Source organism: Phascolarctos cinereus, unplaced genomic scaffold (assembly GCF_003287225.1).
Source record: "Phascolarctos cinereus isolate Bilbo 61053 unplaced genomic scaffold, phaCin_HiC Scaffold_7;HRSCAF=346, whole genome shotgun sequence".
In the NCBI taxonomy this organism is placed as follows: domain Eukaryota; kingdom Metazoa; phylum Chordata; class Mammalia; order Diprotodontia; family Phascolarctidae; genus Phascolarctos; species Phascolarctos cinereus.
In genome coordinates this window covers 11,125,887-11,143,335 of record NW_027556180.1, presented here as the reverse complement: position 1 = coordinate 11,143,335, position 17,449 = coordinate 11,125,887, and the positions used below count along the sequence as shown (strand labels likewise).

At 46.2% G+C, this 17,449-nt stretch overlaps 1 protein-coding gene across 3 annotated transcripts in view; it reads left to right on the top strand.

Annotated features, from left to right (window-relative positions):
- Positions 1-316: 316 nt before the first annotated feature.
- Positions 317-17,449, top strand: part of FARP2 (FERM, ARH/RhoGEF and pleckstrin domain protein 2) — a 107,510-nt gene continuing 90,377 nt past the window's right edge. For 2 of the 3 annotated variants that reach the window (XM_020989008.2, XM_020989006.2), the window contains exons 1-2: positions 317-406; positions 10,595-10,826. In XM_020989008.2, coding sequence (XP_020844667.1) covers positions 10,623-10,826 — 204 coding nt within the window. In that variant the 5' untranslated portion in view covers positions 317-406; positions 10,595-10,622. Of the gene's footprint in view, positions 407-10,344; positions 10,495-10,594; positions 10,827-17,449 lie in introns of all 3 variants that reach the window. The other variant, XM_020989007.2, reaches the window with a different exon arrangement.

Below are 17,449 nucleotides of genomic sequence, written 5' to 3'. Positions count from 1 at the left end.
ACGAAGAGCCGGCCCGGGGCGTACGTAGAGGTAGGCTCGCCGCCCCGCGCAGTAGCCGAACCTAGAGCCGGCAGTCCAGAGACGCCGCCCGCCTCTGGGCAACGAGCCGCAGACGCTGGTCCGCCCCCGCGCTCGGGCCCCGCCTCTCCCCGCGGAGCCCACCAATCGGAGGCCGAGGTCATCTTTCCTGGCAGGGCTCCCGGCGAGTCCCCGCCCCGCGTGCAGGAGGGCCAATCGGAGGCTGGTCCGCGGGGGAGGGGGCGGGGCCGGGCGCGCGCCTAGTCGCGCTGCGCCCGCGAGGGGCCAGTTGGCAGTTGGGAGCCGGGACGCCCCGGAGGCGGCGGCGGCGGCCGGGAGGGAGCGGAGCGGTGGCGGCAGCCGTGCGGGGAGCGGGACGTTCGGCGGGGTGAGCGGACGGCAGACGGAGGGCCGGGCAGTGGGAGGCGGGGGTCGCCTGGGGCTGAGGAGGGGCGGTTGGGCGGACGGGTTCGGGCCGGGCCGAGCTGTGGCGATGGGGGAGGGGAAGGGCTGCGGGCGCGCGGGCGGGGGGGAGGACTGCGCGTGCGCGCTCCTGCTCCTCCTCCCCGCCCCTCCCGGAGCCGCCGCCGCCGCCGTGGGTCTCCCGCTGAGCGGGAGCGGGGGCGGTGGGGCGGGGCGGGCGGCATGGAGGCCCCCCGGGGGCGCCCCCAGTTCCAGGACTTCCCGGACCGCAGGCTCCTCCGAGCTCACCTAGTCCAACTTTAGAGGTGGGGGGCGGGGACTGAGCCCCAGAGAGGCGTCCCGCGGGGACGAGGGGGCGGTGCAGAAATAGGGTTTGAACTCCCAGTCTCGGATTCCCAATCCTGCGCTCCTTGGTGGCCACCAGGGCACCTTGCATTCCTTCCTTAAGAAACAGATGAGGAAACTGAGGCCCAGAGAAGTCCCTTAACGTGCCTAAGCAGGATTTGAACCGAGACCCCTGGAACTGCAGAGCCAGCGCTCCGCACCGGGGGCCTTCTGTGCCCCTCAGTGCCAGGAAACCCCGGTAGTTGGTTCTGGTCTGGACCCGCCCCCTCCCCCCTCGGAGCTTTTTGGGCGGGTTTGGAGATTTAAGAGCCCCCCCCATTTGAGAAGATTGCAGCTTTCAGACCCTCCTCTCTTCCCTTCCCTCCTTGTTTCCAGCCCCTGGAAGCGCTTAGCCCCCGGCACTGGCTCGCCCTTGTAGACCGGACTTGGGGGGGGGGCCTCGGACAAAGCCGGGCACACGCTGAGCTTCGGGCCTCTGTTCTCCCCTTTCCCCCAAATCCCTGTTTCTGGTCGCTTCGGCCGCCCCCCCCCCCCCCCCCGTGGACGAGGAGATACCTTTTCCCGAAATAAACCGTCTGTTGAGCAGCTGGTAGACACGGGCGCTCGGGTCGGGGCAGCATCCGGGAGGGAGGGTGAAGACGGGAAGCCGAGTCTGGAGTCACTTCAGGAGGCTGGACGGCCACGCTGTACGTGAGCCGTGGGTCCCCAGGCTTCGGACTCGCAGGGCAAGAGCCCCGGGCTGATGCTGGTCTGCCTGGACTGCCCGTGATGACCTTCGAGGGGAGAGGACTTTTCATAGCAAGTTAATCTCTGAGGACTTAATTCTAGCTTAACCACCCTGCTTTTATGTTTAAAAAGTTAATGTTTAAAAACTGGTTTTACGAACTCATTAAGTTGTTGCAGTGAGTCGCCACGGTGAGAGAAGATAGCAGTGGTGAGAGGGAGGGGTTTGGGGAGGGAGCTCCATCCCGGCCGCTGTGGGATGGTCTTTGGGGACTCAAAGCATTTGCCTGGTGGCCTTGGGAAAGCGTTTCAGGAAAGTCAGGGACAAAGGGGTGCTGTACCATATGGTCACTCCCTGGCTAAGCATATTGATGAAGGGCAGGGATTGTATCATCCCGACTTGGGAAAACATCCCAAGGTGTCAGGGAATCTCCATAAGGAACAGTGGCCCCTAAACATTGGACAGTAGCTTGAAAAGTCGTATACATCTTTTACTACCTCTCAGACTTCCCGAGAGAAGCAGTGATCATGAAAAAAACATTTAAGACATTAATGAAAGAAAAATAATAGGGAAAATAAAAGGAGGGAAAAATTGTCAGGAGAAATGTTTTTCTCCAAGTTTTGGTTCTCAAGCACATGGGTACTTAAGAGTGAGGAGCAGCCAGGCCCTCTGGAGAGACAGGTCTTGCTCATGGCTACTCGGTGGTTCCCTGTTTGGGCTAGTGTCTAAGGGGTGTTGGACCAGATGACTCTGATGTCTTATTTAACGTGAGATTCTAGGAAGCACTTTTGTGTCTTCCATGTTGCCAAGCAGAGTGACGTGCAGGTCAGAAATGCCCATAAAATGTTTGTGTAGATCAGTTATTTAATCACAGAATCTCAGAGCTGGAAGGGACGTCAGAGGCCATCTAGTGCACCCTCCCTGAATCTGCAGGCCCACCCGAGAAGTGAGCAGCCAGCCTTTGCTTGAAGATAAGCCCCCAGTGCAATGCCTTGTACATGGTAGGTGTTTGTTAAATTGACCCAAACGGACTGAGAAGGAAGCAGGGTAGGGGAGGTGGGGAAGACGCCAAGGTGGCCCTGTGGTGGTCCTGTCACAAATGCTGGTACATACACAGGCTTTACCCTCGCCATGGTTACGGTGTGACATAATCTCCAGGTCTGCTCAGCCCATACCTGAACGAACGCCGCTGTCCAACATCCCTGGCAAGAGGCCTCTCCCTAGGCCCCAAACTGCTCTTTGTGCTGCCCTCCAAGGCCAAGCAGAGCAAGGCTACTCTTTCTTCCACATGACGGCTCTTCTTCACAATGTACATCCTCACTTCCTTTAACTAGTCTACACTTGTCTCAAGGTCCTTCATAGTCTTCTGGACCATCTCTAGCTTATCAGTGTCCTTTTAAAACTATGGTGCCCAGACCTAAACACTGAAATTCAGATGTGATCTGACCTGGAAGGCATATATATAGCAGTACTGTGTCCTCACTTCTTTTGGTCAGTAAACCTTTCTTACTGCATGTAGACCACCCTTGTGTTGGATTTCTAGACTACTGTATCACACTACCGACACCCATCTAGCCTGCTGGCCATTTATACCCACTCGCAACTAGCCCTTCCACCATCTTGTATTAAAAAAGTCAGGAAAAGAGGGGAAGTAAGCATTTATAAAGCACCTGCTGTATATCAGGCACTGGGTTAAGCATTTTGATGTGATTCTCACAATAGCCTTGTGAGGCAGGTGCTGTTATCATCCCTGTTTTATAGTTGAGGAGACTGATGAAAACAGAGATGGAGTGACTTGCCCAGGACCAGACAGCTGGTAAGTGTCTGAGGCTGAATTTGAACTCAGATCTGCCTGATTGCAGGCCCAGCACTCTAGCCACTCTGCCAGCTAGGTAAAGCCAAGTGTGAGAGCTTCCATTTTCCCCTATTTTTATGTTCTGTCTTTTCTGATTTGGTCCAATTTTTGATTGCCTCAGTCATCCGATGTGATTTTTTTTTGTGAGTTGAAAATTTAATAAGCTTGTCATCTATGTCCTTGTGCCATTAATTGGTTGAAAATATTGAGCAGCACAGGTTGTATACTCTAGAGCTAGATAACCAAGTTGCAGAGTAGATAAAGTATTTGATTTGGAATCAATAAGAACTGGGTTTGAATCCTCCCTCAGCTATGTGACCATGGACAAGTCACTTTACCTCTTGGTACCTCAGTTTCCTTTTCTGCAAATGGGGATAATACACTTTATCTTCTACCTTACAGGGCTGTGGTGGCATTTAAGTGAAATTATATATGTAAAGCACTTTGCAGATCTCACGGTGGGGTGTTGTGTGTGTGCGCGCGCGTGAGCGCTGTTAATATTATTGGAGACTTTGCAAGTTGACATCAAACTGTTAATCCCAGATTTCATTCCACTTACATTTTGTGCCACGTTCTAGAAACCAAGCCTTGTTTTCTGGCACCCTTTTTCTCTCCAGTGGCCATTCCCATCCCGAGTCTGCTTTTCTGTTTGGAAGCCCAGGCCTTTGATCAAAGGTGATGAGAACAAGGGTTTTTCCTTGCGCCTCACACCTAGTCAATGCCTGGTCAGCGTCAGCTGAATAGAATTTTGTTTCTTGCTCGAGACGTGGCAACAGTTTTTTAGGTTCTCTTTGGCAGATTCTGTCATTTGTGTCTGGGTGACTCATCAGAAGAGGGTGGAAGTTACCAGGCTTGACCAGCTTTGGGAGGCCTGTCTCCAGGCTACCCCAGCAGTCATCGCTCCTTCCCTGGACCCGGCTGGGATGGTCTCGCCAGCACCTCTGTCATCTTTCTTTCCTTAGAGGTTCCAGTTTCCTTCTCAGAGGGTTGGCTTATCTCTTCCTTCTTTCTTCCTGTTGCTCAGTGCAGTGCCTCATCCATCCATCCATCCATCCACAACCTTTTCAGGCAGTTCAAGTAACTCTTCCTACATCTCCAGATCCTGTTTGAAACCATTCCATTTTGTTTGAATGAGAACGTTCTTTGGGATGACCTCTTGGGAAGCCACTTGGCCTTCACTTCTCAAGGCAGGCCATCTTGCCCTTGGAGCAAAAACTCAAACATTTGTAGTCTCTGCATTAATCCTGCATTGGTGTGGATCCTACAAGTAGAGAGTAGGTAGAGTGGAGCTTTAGGGAATCTTACAGGTCGCTGAATCCAGCCCCCGCATTTTATATGGGGGGAAGCCAGGGCCCAGGAGAGACTAGATGATTTACCCAGGGTTGGGTAGCTGGGAAGCACTTTCTGCCCTCAAGTCCAGTGTTCGGGCCCAATATGTTTGGGAAATAAACCGTTATTGGGACATACTTTCCACATAACTATCTCTGCTGTGATGGAGGTCCTGTTGTTTTTAGTGCTTGGGGAATTGTGTAATGGTGGAGGAGCGAGTTTGTGCGCCTTATCAGTCAGAAGACTCTGAGTGTCATGAGGACTGAGTCAAGTTTTATCCATTGCCAGTGTCTGGAATACAGTCGGCAGTTAATAAGTGCTTGTTGACTTGATTTAACAGAACTGCCAAATTCGAAAATCCTTGTTCTCTTTGGACTTTTACAAGAGGACTTAACCGTGGCCTGAGGTTCTTTTTGCCTCTGCAGTACATTCAGCCCTTCCGTGGCCTGGCGGTGATGGGGTACCGAATCTTATGGGACTTATTTTTGGTGCTATAAATGAAGTAGAATTGGCAGGGTTGGATTGTTTTTTTCTCACTTACAATACGATAACCCTGTTTTTCCTTTTATTCTTGGTTTTCTATTTTCCTGCCAGTTTTGTGTTGCCCTTTCCCCATTTTGCTTTCCCAGAGTATGGTGTTCTTGGTATCATGGTGTTCTGAGAGGAAAGGCTGGCTTGTGCTGCTTTCCAGTGAGAGGTCCAGGCTCCCCAGGGCTCAGGCTCTCTTAACTTGTTGCTCTCCTTTGCCATCCTCTTCCAGTGCAAGGGAAGAATCAAGTTCTGATCCAGTTCCGGGGTCGTGTTTGTTGAGTGCTTAAATACTTATGGCTGGCTTCACTTATTTGGGGCTCTTTTTTCCTGCTTGTAACTCTCCCCCTTCCTCGGCCCCGGAGTCAGCGGCTGCTCATGTGTCCCTCTTCTCTTGTCTCACACTGTTGTGTGGTGGTTTCTGCCCCTGTGTCTTTGGTACAAACTCCTTGACCATTTAGGTGCCTAGATACGTCTTAGATTGAGAAATGTTCTTAACAGGAACGTAGGCTCTTGATACAAAATGCTGACGGGTGACTCTTGTCACCAGTAGGGTAGACAGGAGATGGACCAGCCAAGCACCTCTTACAGTGAGACAGGAATCCCAAGAGTGGAGGAAAGAGGCTGGCCTGCTGAGGGGCACCTGCCTCCCAGAGAAGCACAGAGCAAGAGCTTTTGTATAAAACTATCATCTAAAATTAGCGTTGAGTATATTTCTGAAAATGTGTATTCATGAAGTTATGGGCAGTTGTTGTTTTCATCGCTGCCTTGTGATATAGTGAATAGAGAACAGAAATAAGTAATTTGGGAGAGATCTGATCTGCATTCAGGACCCCTCCCCCCTCCCCCAGGAGCCCCTTACTCAGTCTCCTCATCTATAGATTGGAACAATGACACTGCTGGTGCCTTTTACCCGAGGGTTGTTAGGATGCTTACATTTGAGCTTTGAGGATTGTAGAAACGTCAGCCACACTTCTCAGGAAATGTCTTAACAAGAAATCTGTGATAAGAATGAAGGTGCTGCCTTGTAGTCTAAATGTGCCCTGATCTGATAGGAGCAGCATAAGTCACTAAGGGTGGGGGGAGACCTGAAATACAATGTAATGAAGCCCTAGGCATGTTTGATTTTATTAAGTCTGACTGAAAACCCAAGTTACTATATTTCTATTTTAGGCCCTACCTTCTTGCTTTTTGTGTTAGTTACATGTATCTACCTTTCTCCACAGATGAGCTATATGCAAAGGCAGCATTTAGCACCCATAAGCTAATGATTTCTCTTTCAGAAGGACAATAGGGCCTGCCTTCTGTGCAGTTTTTGCCAGTGAGGCTATAATTGGAAAGACCTGAGCCTGAGTCAGGACTCTGGCTAACCACACTCCATCTGTAGCCTCTGGTCTCTCATTTACAGTTGAGGAAGATAGTACGTTAGTTACTTTTAACATTAATACCCACTACTTGGAGGGTTTTTTCAAAAACAATTTTAAAAATTGTAAACTGTAAAGTGCAGACACATGATGGCAGCTCCCATTTTTATAGGGAGCATCTGAGCCAACCTCTCCAGCATCTGTGTTAACAGGCTTTTTTAATGCACCGCCGTTTAAGCTTACAGGGTATGTTTTCTGTTTCTGCTCATTTCTGTAGGTATTTATTTTTTAGCTCTTCTTGTCTTAAAGCTGAAGTAAATATTAAAAGTTCCTGCCAAATCATTACTGAATGGTATCAGAAGACAAACGGTTTCGCATGCAATAGCAGAGCCATTCGCTGGTTCAGTTTCATTTTCCAAATGGTTTATGGAATGAGTGGTGGCCTCCATCTTGGCTCTGACATGGACTGGCTGTATGACCCTGGGCAAGTCTTATATCCTCTCTGAACTTGAGTGTCCTCATCTGCAGAATGGGGCTAACTTGACTAAGTTCTCCAGGATGGTTGTGGAGAAAGGGTTCAGTAAACCTCAAAGTGCTTCAGAAACATAATGAGGATGATGAGAACCTGCAGAGCAGTCATTTATATATGTCATCATCTTGGAAATAGAAGAGCACCAGGGTTGCTTTTGCTCAGAATGTTCCTGGCAGGAGAAAGGTGTTCTTCATCTTTTTCTTTTGGACCCTTTGGATGGTGGGCTGGTGAAGCCCAGGGTCCCTTCTCAGAATAATGTTTTTAAATACATAAAGTAAAATACATAGGATTACAAAGGGAACATTTCTATTGAAATACAGTCATCAAACTGTTGAAAAAAACAAGTTAATGAACCCCAGGTTAAGAGCCCCCAGGCTAGATGAAACTCACTTGGATTGAATTTTGCTTTCAGTATACCATATACTTTGGAAGTAAATTTTGTTAGTTTAGTTGATAGGCTAATGAGAAAAAATGTATTTCACCTGTACTAAGTAATCCTGTCTTTCATCCTCACCTCATCCCTGTTTTGGCTCAGTGACAGAACAAGAACCTCCAGCTTTGGGCTCCAGGCCTGTTGCCCAGCTGTCACCCACCCTGTGCCTGGATGCTTTCCCTCTGTCATCTCTGCCTCCTGCCCTAGTTGGCTTCCTTCAAGGCCCAGCTAAAATGCCACCTTCAACAGGGAGCTTTTCTGGATCCCCTTGAATTTGGTGTCTTCCCTCAGTTGATTATTCCCAGTTTGTCTCCTCCATAACTTGTTTATGGATAATTGTTTGCACCTTAGCACCCTCGTTAGACTGGTTTCTTGGAGCAAGGGTTGTCTTTTGTCTTTCTTTGTATCCCCAGTGCTCAGTCTATGGCTCACAGTAAACACTTGAAAGGGTGCAAGCTCGGCTGTCCCACAGCTTAGCCCCCAGGGAAAGACAGATCCTTGTGTGGCTGTTTACTCCTCGTGTTCTGCTGAGGGCCTTTCTGGGAGCCGTGTCTGTCACTGCCCTGCTTAGCTCTGTCACCCGAAGGGCTTAGCAGATCCTGATGTGGGAGCTTCTGTTGACAGGTATGCTGAACCTAACAGGACTCATGTGGAGAGTACACAGGGGCTGAAGGCAGAGCTTTTCTTTGTAAATGTCTTTGTCTTCTGGGGGCTCTGTTTCCCTGTTAGTGAAATCTTTGAACATGAAAGCTGTTTAGAAACTGTCTTATTTGCTGTAGCACGGCCAGATGGATGTTGAATACATACTGTTCAGTACGGAGACTATCTAGTCAGTAAGTAGGAAGCGCCTGCTGGGTACTTGCATGGTGTAAGGTATATGGCCCCGCTGCTCCTTCCCTCCCCAGATCACCTTGCTGTGTTTGATATTCACTTAGACTCTGTACTTGTTGTTTCTCTCATTGACTATAAGCCCCTTGAGGGCAGGGATTGTCTTATTTTAGTCTTTGTGTCTCCAACACCTGGCATAGCCTTTGACAAGGATTTGTTGATTTAGTGAAGTGAGAGCCAAGTTAAGGGTTGGAATAATAAGTCAAGACAAAGAGCTAAAATCTTTGTTTCATCAGGAGTATAACGGTATTAAAGAAGTGAGTGAGGACTGCTGAGAAGTTTTCTACTTTGGAGGGTGCTTAAGACTTGGTGAAAGAGCTCGGTGTGTCCAGTGGTTTTTGGGAGCCCCAGGATCAGAGATGTGATCCAACTGCCCAAGTGAACAGAACCATCCTATGGCCCCATTTAAAAACTTACTGGAAGGATTGGCGTTGGAGGTAGGATGGGAAGCCAGTGACATGATGTTAATCACGTAGTTTAATGCAGAGAACATCAAGTCACTTCTTTCCCTTCCCTTGGCCTCTGGGTTGAATAATTCCTGGAAGCTTTCCTACTTTGAATAGCATTCTTCTTCCTTGTAGGCAGCCTAGAGACGGGAGGTGATTCTGACTTGGTGTCATCAACCCAGTTAAGGCGGTGGTGGTGGTGGGGGGGATATGTATGAATGTATGTGTGTATATATGTACATATATGTATATACATACACGTACGTGCTGCCTCCTCTTTGGCAAGGAGGGGAATCCAAATTCAGATTTATGTCACTTGGAACAGGGCAAAATGCATAACACTTAAAATGTTTTAAGGCTGACAACATGGATATTGCGGGTTTGTTTAAGGAAGATCAGCTTAAAATATGTGCACTGTGGAATTATAGGGAGGGCAAATTAGGGTTATTCATTAATATCAGTGTATCTGTTTTCTCCTTGGTATTCTTTATTAGAACAGGTGTCCAAAAATGCTTCGTAAGCCTCACGTGCATTTATAATTACAACAAACCTTTTTTGCATAATAATCACAAATGACTTTTATTTTCTATAGATACATAGATAGCTATACACACACACACACACACACACATATATACATATATACACAGAGAATGCATCCTTGACAAATGATGAAGGAACTTCTTGAGATAGTTACTTGAATATTCTGTGCTTATGACTTTGGGTGCTTCTCGATTTGATTTTTTTAATATTCATTTTAAAATTTTGAGTTCAGAATTCTTTCCCTCTCCAGTATCTACTCCACCCATTGAGAAGGCAAGTAACACTCACCATACATGTGAAATTGTGCAAAATGTATTTCCATATTAGCCAGATTGCAAGACAAATAAAAAAGAGAGAGGAAAGAAGAGTGAAGAAAGGGGGGAAAATATGCTTCAGTTTGCATTCAGGAGTTCATCAGGTCTCTCTCTGGAAGTGGCTGGCATTTTACTCACGAGTCTTCTGGAACAGTTAGAGATCATTGTATTGATCAGAGTAGCTAAGTCTTTCACAGTTGATAATCTTTACAATATTGCTATGACTATACAGTGTTCTCCTGGTTCTGCTTCCTTCATTTTGCATCAGTTCATATGGGTCTTCTCAGGTTTTTCTGAACCCATCCTTGTCATTTCTTATAGCATAATAGTATTCCATTACATTCATATACTACAGTTTGTCCAGCCATACCTCAAGTTGATGAGCATCCCCTCAATTCCCAATACTTTGCCACCACAAAAAGAGCTGCTATAAATATTTTTGTCTATATAAGACCTTTCCTCTTTATCTTGATCCCTTTGAGGTTCACACCACTGTAGTGGTGGTATTGCTAGGTCAAAGGGTATGCGCGTTTTTATAGTCCTTTGGGCATAGTTTTGAGTTATTCTCCATAACAGTTGGACCATGACAAACAATTTTTAAGGTGCTGTGCGATGCACTGAGAATACAGAGGGAGAAACGAGCTAGTCCCTGTCCTCAAGGAGCTGCCAGGGGAGGTGGAGAGGAATGTAGCATGGACTCATCATTTTGGTGCGAGCTAAGGAGGAAGAGAGAGAGAGAGAGAACACTGGATGTAAGGAAAATATATACAACATTTTAGTGTAATTTGAACATCTTGATATTTTGTCCTCATAGAAATTTAGGTGTTTTCTCCCCTCCCCTCTTTCTTTTAGTGATCTCTCTACTCCTTGCTGTTGAATCATGGGGGAAATTGAAGGAACTTATAGAGTCCTGGAGACTCCAGGAAGCCGACTGGGGGACCTGAATCACACTGGGGTCAGCACCCTGGAGCCAGGGCAAAGCCTGTCCTCAGCCATGGCGAAGACGTCTGCCAAACTGCAAGAGAAGGACCTTGCTATCAAAGTCAAGTTGCTGGACAATGCGATTGAGATACTCCATGTGGAGGTGAGAGTGGCTGGGGGGTGGGTGTTGGTGGTGAGGGGGTGCTGCTTTCCTACTTGCTTAGGAGTTTACAGTCTTAGTTGTTGCTGAACGGGAAGAGTGACCTTTGGTGATACAGAAGTGAAAGGGCCTGGAAGCAGAGCCTTCTCAACTCGGAAGGATAGACCTAGAAGCGCCTTTCCTGCCCTCTTCTCTGGTTTTCCAGTTCTTTATCCTAACTCTTTGATCATATGTCACCAGAATGCTACAGGACTAAAGGATAGAATTCTGCTAGGTGCATCAGCAGCCTCTGGGTGCTCAGCTTGGGGCGGATGTCAGCTGGCTGCTCCCTGCATCACCAGAGATGGTCATAGATCCCAGAGGGTTGAAAGAGGAAATTATTTTTCTTGTTCGTTGAATACTGTCACAGCTGAACGAGGGTACTGTTCTTTTCCTCCCATTTTCTTGTCTTCATGTCTTCAGTCATGGGGACAGATGAACCAGGGACATGAGTGGAACTCTGAAGAAGTTTTACCTCTAGGAGCTTGTCTGGAGGAGGAAAGAGAAGGCCTCATGGGACTGTAGAAGGGACTTGGAAGAGTAGGAATGGCCCTGGAAAGTGCTGCTGCTCCCTCAGGGTCTGGGATGCAGCCTCAGGAGAGGGGACACTTCTAGAGTCACTCCTGAGGCTTCTCCCGTGAATTCATCTCATGGAGACCGTTGAGTCGTTGAAAGGCCTTCTTGCCTTTGGCTGGCTTTAGAGCTGTTAGAGCAAGGGCTGGGGATGTGCTCTTTTATGCTGGGAAAACGGATTTGAACTGATAATCAAGCCTCATTCAGCTATTGTAAAGGGAATTGGGCTTACCAGGAACTGCCTTACATATGGGAGCTATGAGCATTAGCAAAAAAGGAAAAAGCCACTGAGAACAGGCAATCCCCTTTAAACAACTGGCACAGTGCCCTTTGAAGGGGGACTGCTTGCTGTTTCCAAAATGCTTTGAGAGACCCAGAGTGCTGGGAGTGGATGGAATGCTGGCACAAAGATCAGGGTTCGAAGCTTGCTTCTGGCCCTCTGGGGAATCTGTGAAATGAGGGTAGGAGTGCTGGGTGACTCAGTGCTCAGAGTGATGGTGGTGGTGGTGGTGGTGGTGGTGGTGGAGGTGGTAGAGCTAAAGTGAAGTCATGGACACAAAGCCCTTTGTACAGGACACCGTGAGGCCCTGTTGGCTCTATCTGAAACCGGCTCCAGGTCTCCTTGCATCCCCAGAGCTGCTTTTGCCTACATCCAGACAGTCCTGACAAACAGCACTGAATTGAAAGTCAAAAAAGCTGGGTTCAGATGCTGGCACGGGGTGACCTGAGGCAAGTCTCTTCTCATACCTGGGCTGGAAATGAGGGGATTGGACCGGCTGTGTCTGAGAGCCCTTCTGGCTCAAGATGTCTGTGACCTTAAGCACCATCCTACAGTTAGTATGTTTGCTTTGTATTCTAGCAGATGAGGTAACCTTCCTGGTTTGGTTTTGTATTATGTGACCTTATTACTTGCAGGTTAAGTCTGGCTTTTCTTCTCTTGTTCACCTCTAATTAATGAAAACTCTTAGTAGGAAGAGGGGAAAAGTCCAGTTGTGGGTTATCTAAGATGATAAGCAATCTAGAATTCTCCAGAGAGACTCCCTTGGCTTGTGTTGTGACTTATCTGTGGCTGGAGTGATGCCATGAGAGGTGATGTTACTGTGCCCATTTCCAAATACATAGAGACCTTGTTGGGCTTCAGAATTTATCACCTCTGTTCATCAAACTTCAGGGTAATTTAGTTTTTTCATGTAAATGGAAAAGTTTGGCAGAAACTCAGGAATTTCATCTAACCAAGTTAGCTCTTTGATGCTTTGCTTGATAGCTAAATTACCCACGTTTTTACCTCTTGCAAACACGTAGATTCCAAATTCCTGAACTCAGCTGCCTCCTGCCTCCTTACTTTACTCTCAGTTTCCTTGTTGACCTGAGAAGGGCCACTCGCCTGGCAGGGTGTGTCAGCAAGTGGTGCGTTCAGCCTTTTGTCAGATCTGCTCTTCTCTCAGACCTCTGCCAGAAGCCCACTTGGGTCCGTCCTTGCCCTTGGAATGGAGGGACTTCTTCTGTCATTCTGGACACTTGAGGCTTTGCTCTGGAGAACCTGGTGTGTTGAAGTCTGTGTCCAAACAGCGATGACAGTTGATTATTGTATATTCCTATTCAAAATGGAAAAGGCGGTTTTTCCTTACAGGCCTTTAAAGTGCCTTTTATTTGGAGTAGTTAAGAAGAATTTGCCCCAGTTCCCAATTATTTTTTTCTTAACAAAATATAGAACAATTTAATGAAATAGAGTCCCATTCATCATTCGTGGTTGATGTATATCAATGTAATACAAATGACAACATTATTGAATTTGATTTACACCAATTCCCAATTATTGCAAAAGGGTTAGGTAATAAAGCACTTTGCAAACCTTAAAAGGCCTCCTCAGTTTTGTTGTGACTCTCCATGAAGCAGCAGATGTTTGATGTGTCTGCGCCCTGGGAGCGTGGGCTCCGTTTAGCTGGCGCCTTCCATATGCTGGCGGACATCAAAAAGAAGACCTTTGTTGTCTTCATAGAGAAGCCAACAATGAGAACAGAAATTGTGCACAAAATTGAAATGTTGACCGAGAAGCTTGATAAAGTTTTCAAAGGTAAATAATTCAGTTTAGTGAGTGTTTGGATGCTTGCTCTGGACAAGGCACTTAGGGCCCCAGAGGAAATGGTCCCTGTTCCCCTGTTCCGTTTTATGGAAAGAGCCTGGCTCTGCACGCAGAGTATCTGCTTCACCCCACTTTGGCATGTACTTGGTGATCGTGGGCAGGTCCTTCACCTTCTCTTGGCCACAGTTTCTTTGTCTGTGAAATGAGGCCGTTGGAGCAGATGCTCCCAAAGGTCCCATCCATTTCCCGACCTCTGATGCTAGGCTCCATCCTCTTACATGCATTAGCTTTGTGACCCTACTGCAGTATCCTTCAGGATCTCTTCCTGCCATATCTGTGGTCCTAAGTAAACTGAGGATGGTTGGGGGTTTGCTTTTAGTAAACACCTAACCTAATCCATTATTGCCATGTTGTTGTTCAGTCATTTTCAATTATGTCCAACTTTTTGTGACCCTATTTGAGGTTTTTTTTGGCAGAGATACTGGAATGGTTTGCCATTTCCTTGTCCAGCTCATTTTATAGATGAGGAAACTGAGGCAGACAGGGTTGAGAGACTTGCCCAGGAGCCACAGCTAGTAAATGTGTGAGGCCAGACTTGAGCTCAGGAAGAGGAGTGTTCCTGACTCCAGGCCTGACACTGTGCACTGTGCCACCCAGCTGCCCCTATTGCCTTGCACATATCAGCTTGTTTGGAGTCTAATACTTTGAAAGAGTCAGGGTTCTTGTACTGTCCTCTTTTTTCACTTTCCCTCATTCATTAATTTTGAAAGGTGAGACTGGGGAGGAATTTCAAAGTTAGTCTGTTATGGGAGTCAGCCTGACATCATTGGAATCATGCTGATTTGGGAGTCTGGAGAGACAGGCTGCATCTGACCTGCATTTGATGGTTTCTTGCTGTGTGTGTGTCCTTGGACAAGTCAGTTAACTTCTCTGAGCCTTCATTTTTTTAACTGTCAGTCACTCAGTAAGCATTTATTGTGCACCTACTCTATGCAGGCATTGTGGATATAAAAAATGGTAAAAGACAGTAGTCCCTTACCTCAAAGAGCTCATTATCACAAGAAGACAACATGCAAAAAGCTACGTAACAAATGAGAAATAGGAATCAATGGAGAGAAGACACCAGAACTAAGAGGGATTGAAGGGGAATTAAGAGAGAAAGACTTCCTCTAGCCTGTGGGATTTTAACTGGAATTTGAAGGAAGCCAGGAGGTAGAGATGAGGAGAAAGAGCATTCTAGGCATGAGAAACAGCTGGAGAGTCTCAACAAGGAGTCCAGTATCTGTGGATCAGAGAGTATGAGAGGATGAGAGGTTGTTTATAAGGTGTAGGAAGACTGGGGACTCCAGGTTATACAGGGCTTGGCAGGCCAACCAGGTGATAGGGAGCTGGAGTTTATTGAGTGCTGGGGGTTGGAGGGGGCTACATGGTTGGTCCTGGGCTTTAGGAAACTCATTTTGAAAAAGTGATTTTGGTGATAATAATACTGGAGTATCAACCTGTCATATTGTCGTTATTATAAGGTTGAAATGAGAGATAAATGTGATATACTTTGCAAATCTGAAGGTGCTTTGTAAATATCAATTCTTGTTAGCATCTTCACCACTTCTGAATAAGCAATTTATCAAAGCTTTTTTAAAGTATATTTTTCATTTGAAAATTTTCAATTAGAAACTTTCTCTTGGTATTATATCTTTTAAGCCTCTATATCTTATTTGTAAATGTTATAGTTAGCTACCCAGGACTTTGTGACCACCTGTAATTTTTAAACATGTATTTATTGAATCTGAGGATTAACCAGGGTTTTGTGAGGTCACAGAATAAGAGAAACAATTTATGATGCTTGGTGGTAGTTGGGAGTTGCATTAGGTGACTTTTTTTTTCTTATGTGGGGGTATATTTATTCTAATGGAATACGACATGTATATGGTCTGAAGAAAACAAGGCCAGGGACGTCAGTGGGTTGGAATGTTCCCTGAAGCTGGATTTGTGGCTGTGTCTTGATTTTACCTTGACCTTAAATGAAGTTTGAAATGGCTGGGTGCAGTTTTTAGCTATTTGTGGTCAGGGGCGGTTGTTGGCACTAATAAAGCTTGATTTGTATACCCTTGACTGAATTCTGTGGTTTTGAAATCAGGAAACTGGCTCCAGATCTTGAAAGTATTTTTTCAGAGTCATAAAGGAAGTAATTTGGAAGCTTGTATATCAGGTTGTGATTTCCTGTGGTGGTTTTAAGATATGCATTAGTAATGCTTTGAGTTTGAAGCCACAGTCAGATGTGAAAAAGAGACCCAACACTATCCCTAAATGGGAAGTGGGTCATCAGGCTTCCGTGAGACTTTCTTTTAGGATGAAGAGTTATTTGTTGACAGTTCTGAAGATTAGAACACTATAACCTATTTCCTGGCTCCGAGTGCAGATGGACATGTTTGGGATTATGTCTGTTGGGAGCCATTATTTTGAATTTTCTTAAATATTGATGCCATTGAGAAAGTTGTGCCTAGAGGTTCATGGGAGCAGTTTGGAGTAAGCTCTCCAAGGGTTCAGTCTTCCTGTGTGATACAGCTCTCATAGAACAGCGACAGTTTCAACTCAAGACTTCCCCAGCAAAGGGTGGGGCTCCCAGCCCAAAGCTGCTTTTGTTCTGTTTTCTATTCGCTTTTTTATCTCAGACATTATTGTGATTTGATCAGCTGAAAAAGTCTTACCAGTTTAATATGTGACAAGTAGCAGGACAGATGAATTCTGAATCTTAGGAGTGTTTTAGGAGTCCTTTAGCTTCTTTTGAGCTGATTCAGCATTTAATGCTTTCAGTCCTGGAAGAAATACTCAAAATTCCAGACGGAATCATGGCCAGATGTTTGTCATTGCTACCACATGAAGATCTTAAGTATGGCAAATAAACTGCCTTAGAACTTATTTTTGTCTGCCCTCAGAAGAGAAAGTTAGTAATTCAGCATCTAAAATTTGAAGATAATAGAGGTTTTTTTTTTTTTTAAGAAAGCTAGTTAACATTTCTAGTATAAACAGATTATTTAATCCTACCATGGCTTTTCAAAACATGCTATTTTGTTGGGAGACTTGGTGTTTTGCTTGCACTTTGCTGCCCAGGGATGTGGCGACATTGGGTGGTGCATGGCAGAAGTGTGGATATTTTTATTCTTAGAGAGGGAGGGGTGGAGATGGAGGCATATCTACCAAGAGAGAGGGAGAGAAGAGAGAATGCCTACTCTTACGTGGGTGTAAAGCAATTCTGGCCAAGGAGTAGGACATTAAAGCAAAATGAAAAGAAAGAAGGAAGTCACACTACCCCAGTCTGCACGAATTTAGGTACGAATCTGAATACATGATAACTATTCAAGGATATTAAAAATCTCTAAGTGAGGTTTTCTAGACACAGCCTTTGTTGCTGTGGTTGTGCATACTGTCACCACAGATGCTATGTCATCTTCATCCTCTCTCTCCCTCCCCCATCCTTGTCCTCTTTCTCATCCTCATCCCCCACCACTCTCTCCAACTTAATTCTTTATTTAAGTTTCTGTGTGTTGCAAAGGGAAAGCATATAATTTCTTTTATTTTGCTGGCAGGTAGCAGTTATCCTTCAGCCATTTCCAAGCACAAATGTCTCAACTCCCAAACCACTCATATCTCCTTCACCTCCTTCCCCCTCTCTCCCTCCTTCCTTCCACCTCTTCCCAACAGGAGAAGTTGAAGCAAAAAATAAGAGCTTAGAAGAAGTAATAGAAGAGGTTGGTGTGTGTCTAGTGTTTTCCCTTTTCACCGATAGGTCCAAAGTCTTTCTTTCACATGTTAACTATGCAAAGAAGTATCTGAGCAGTTAAATATCTGTAGATTGTGAAGGTAATTTCTGAAAGAAAAACGTTGTGCCACAACCAGAAGCATCTTGTGCAGTTTATCAAGCAGTTTAGCT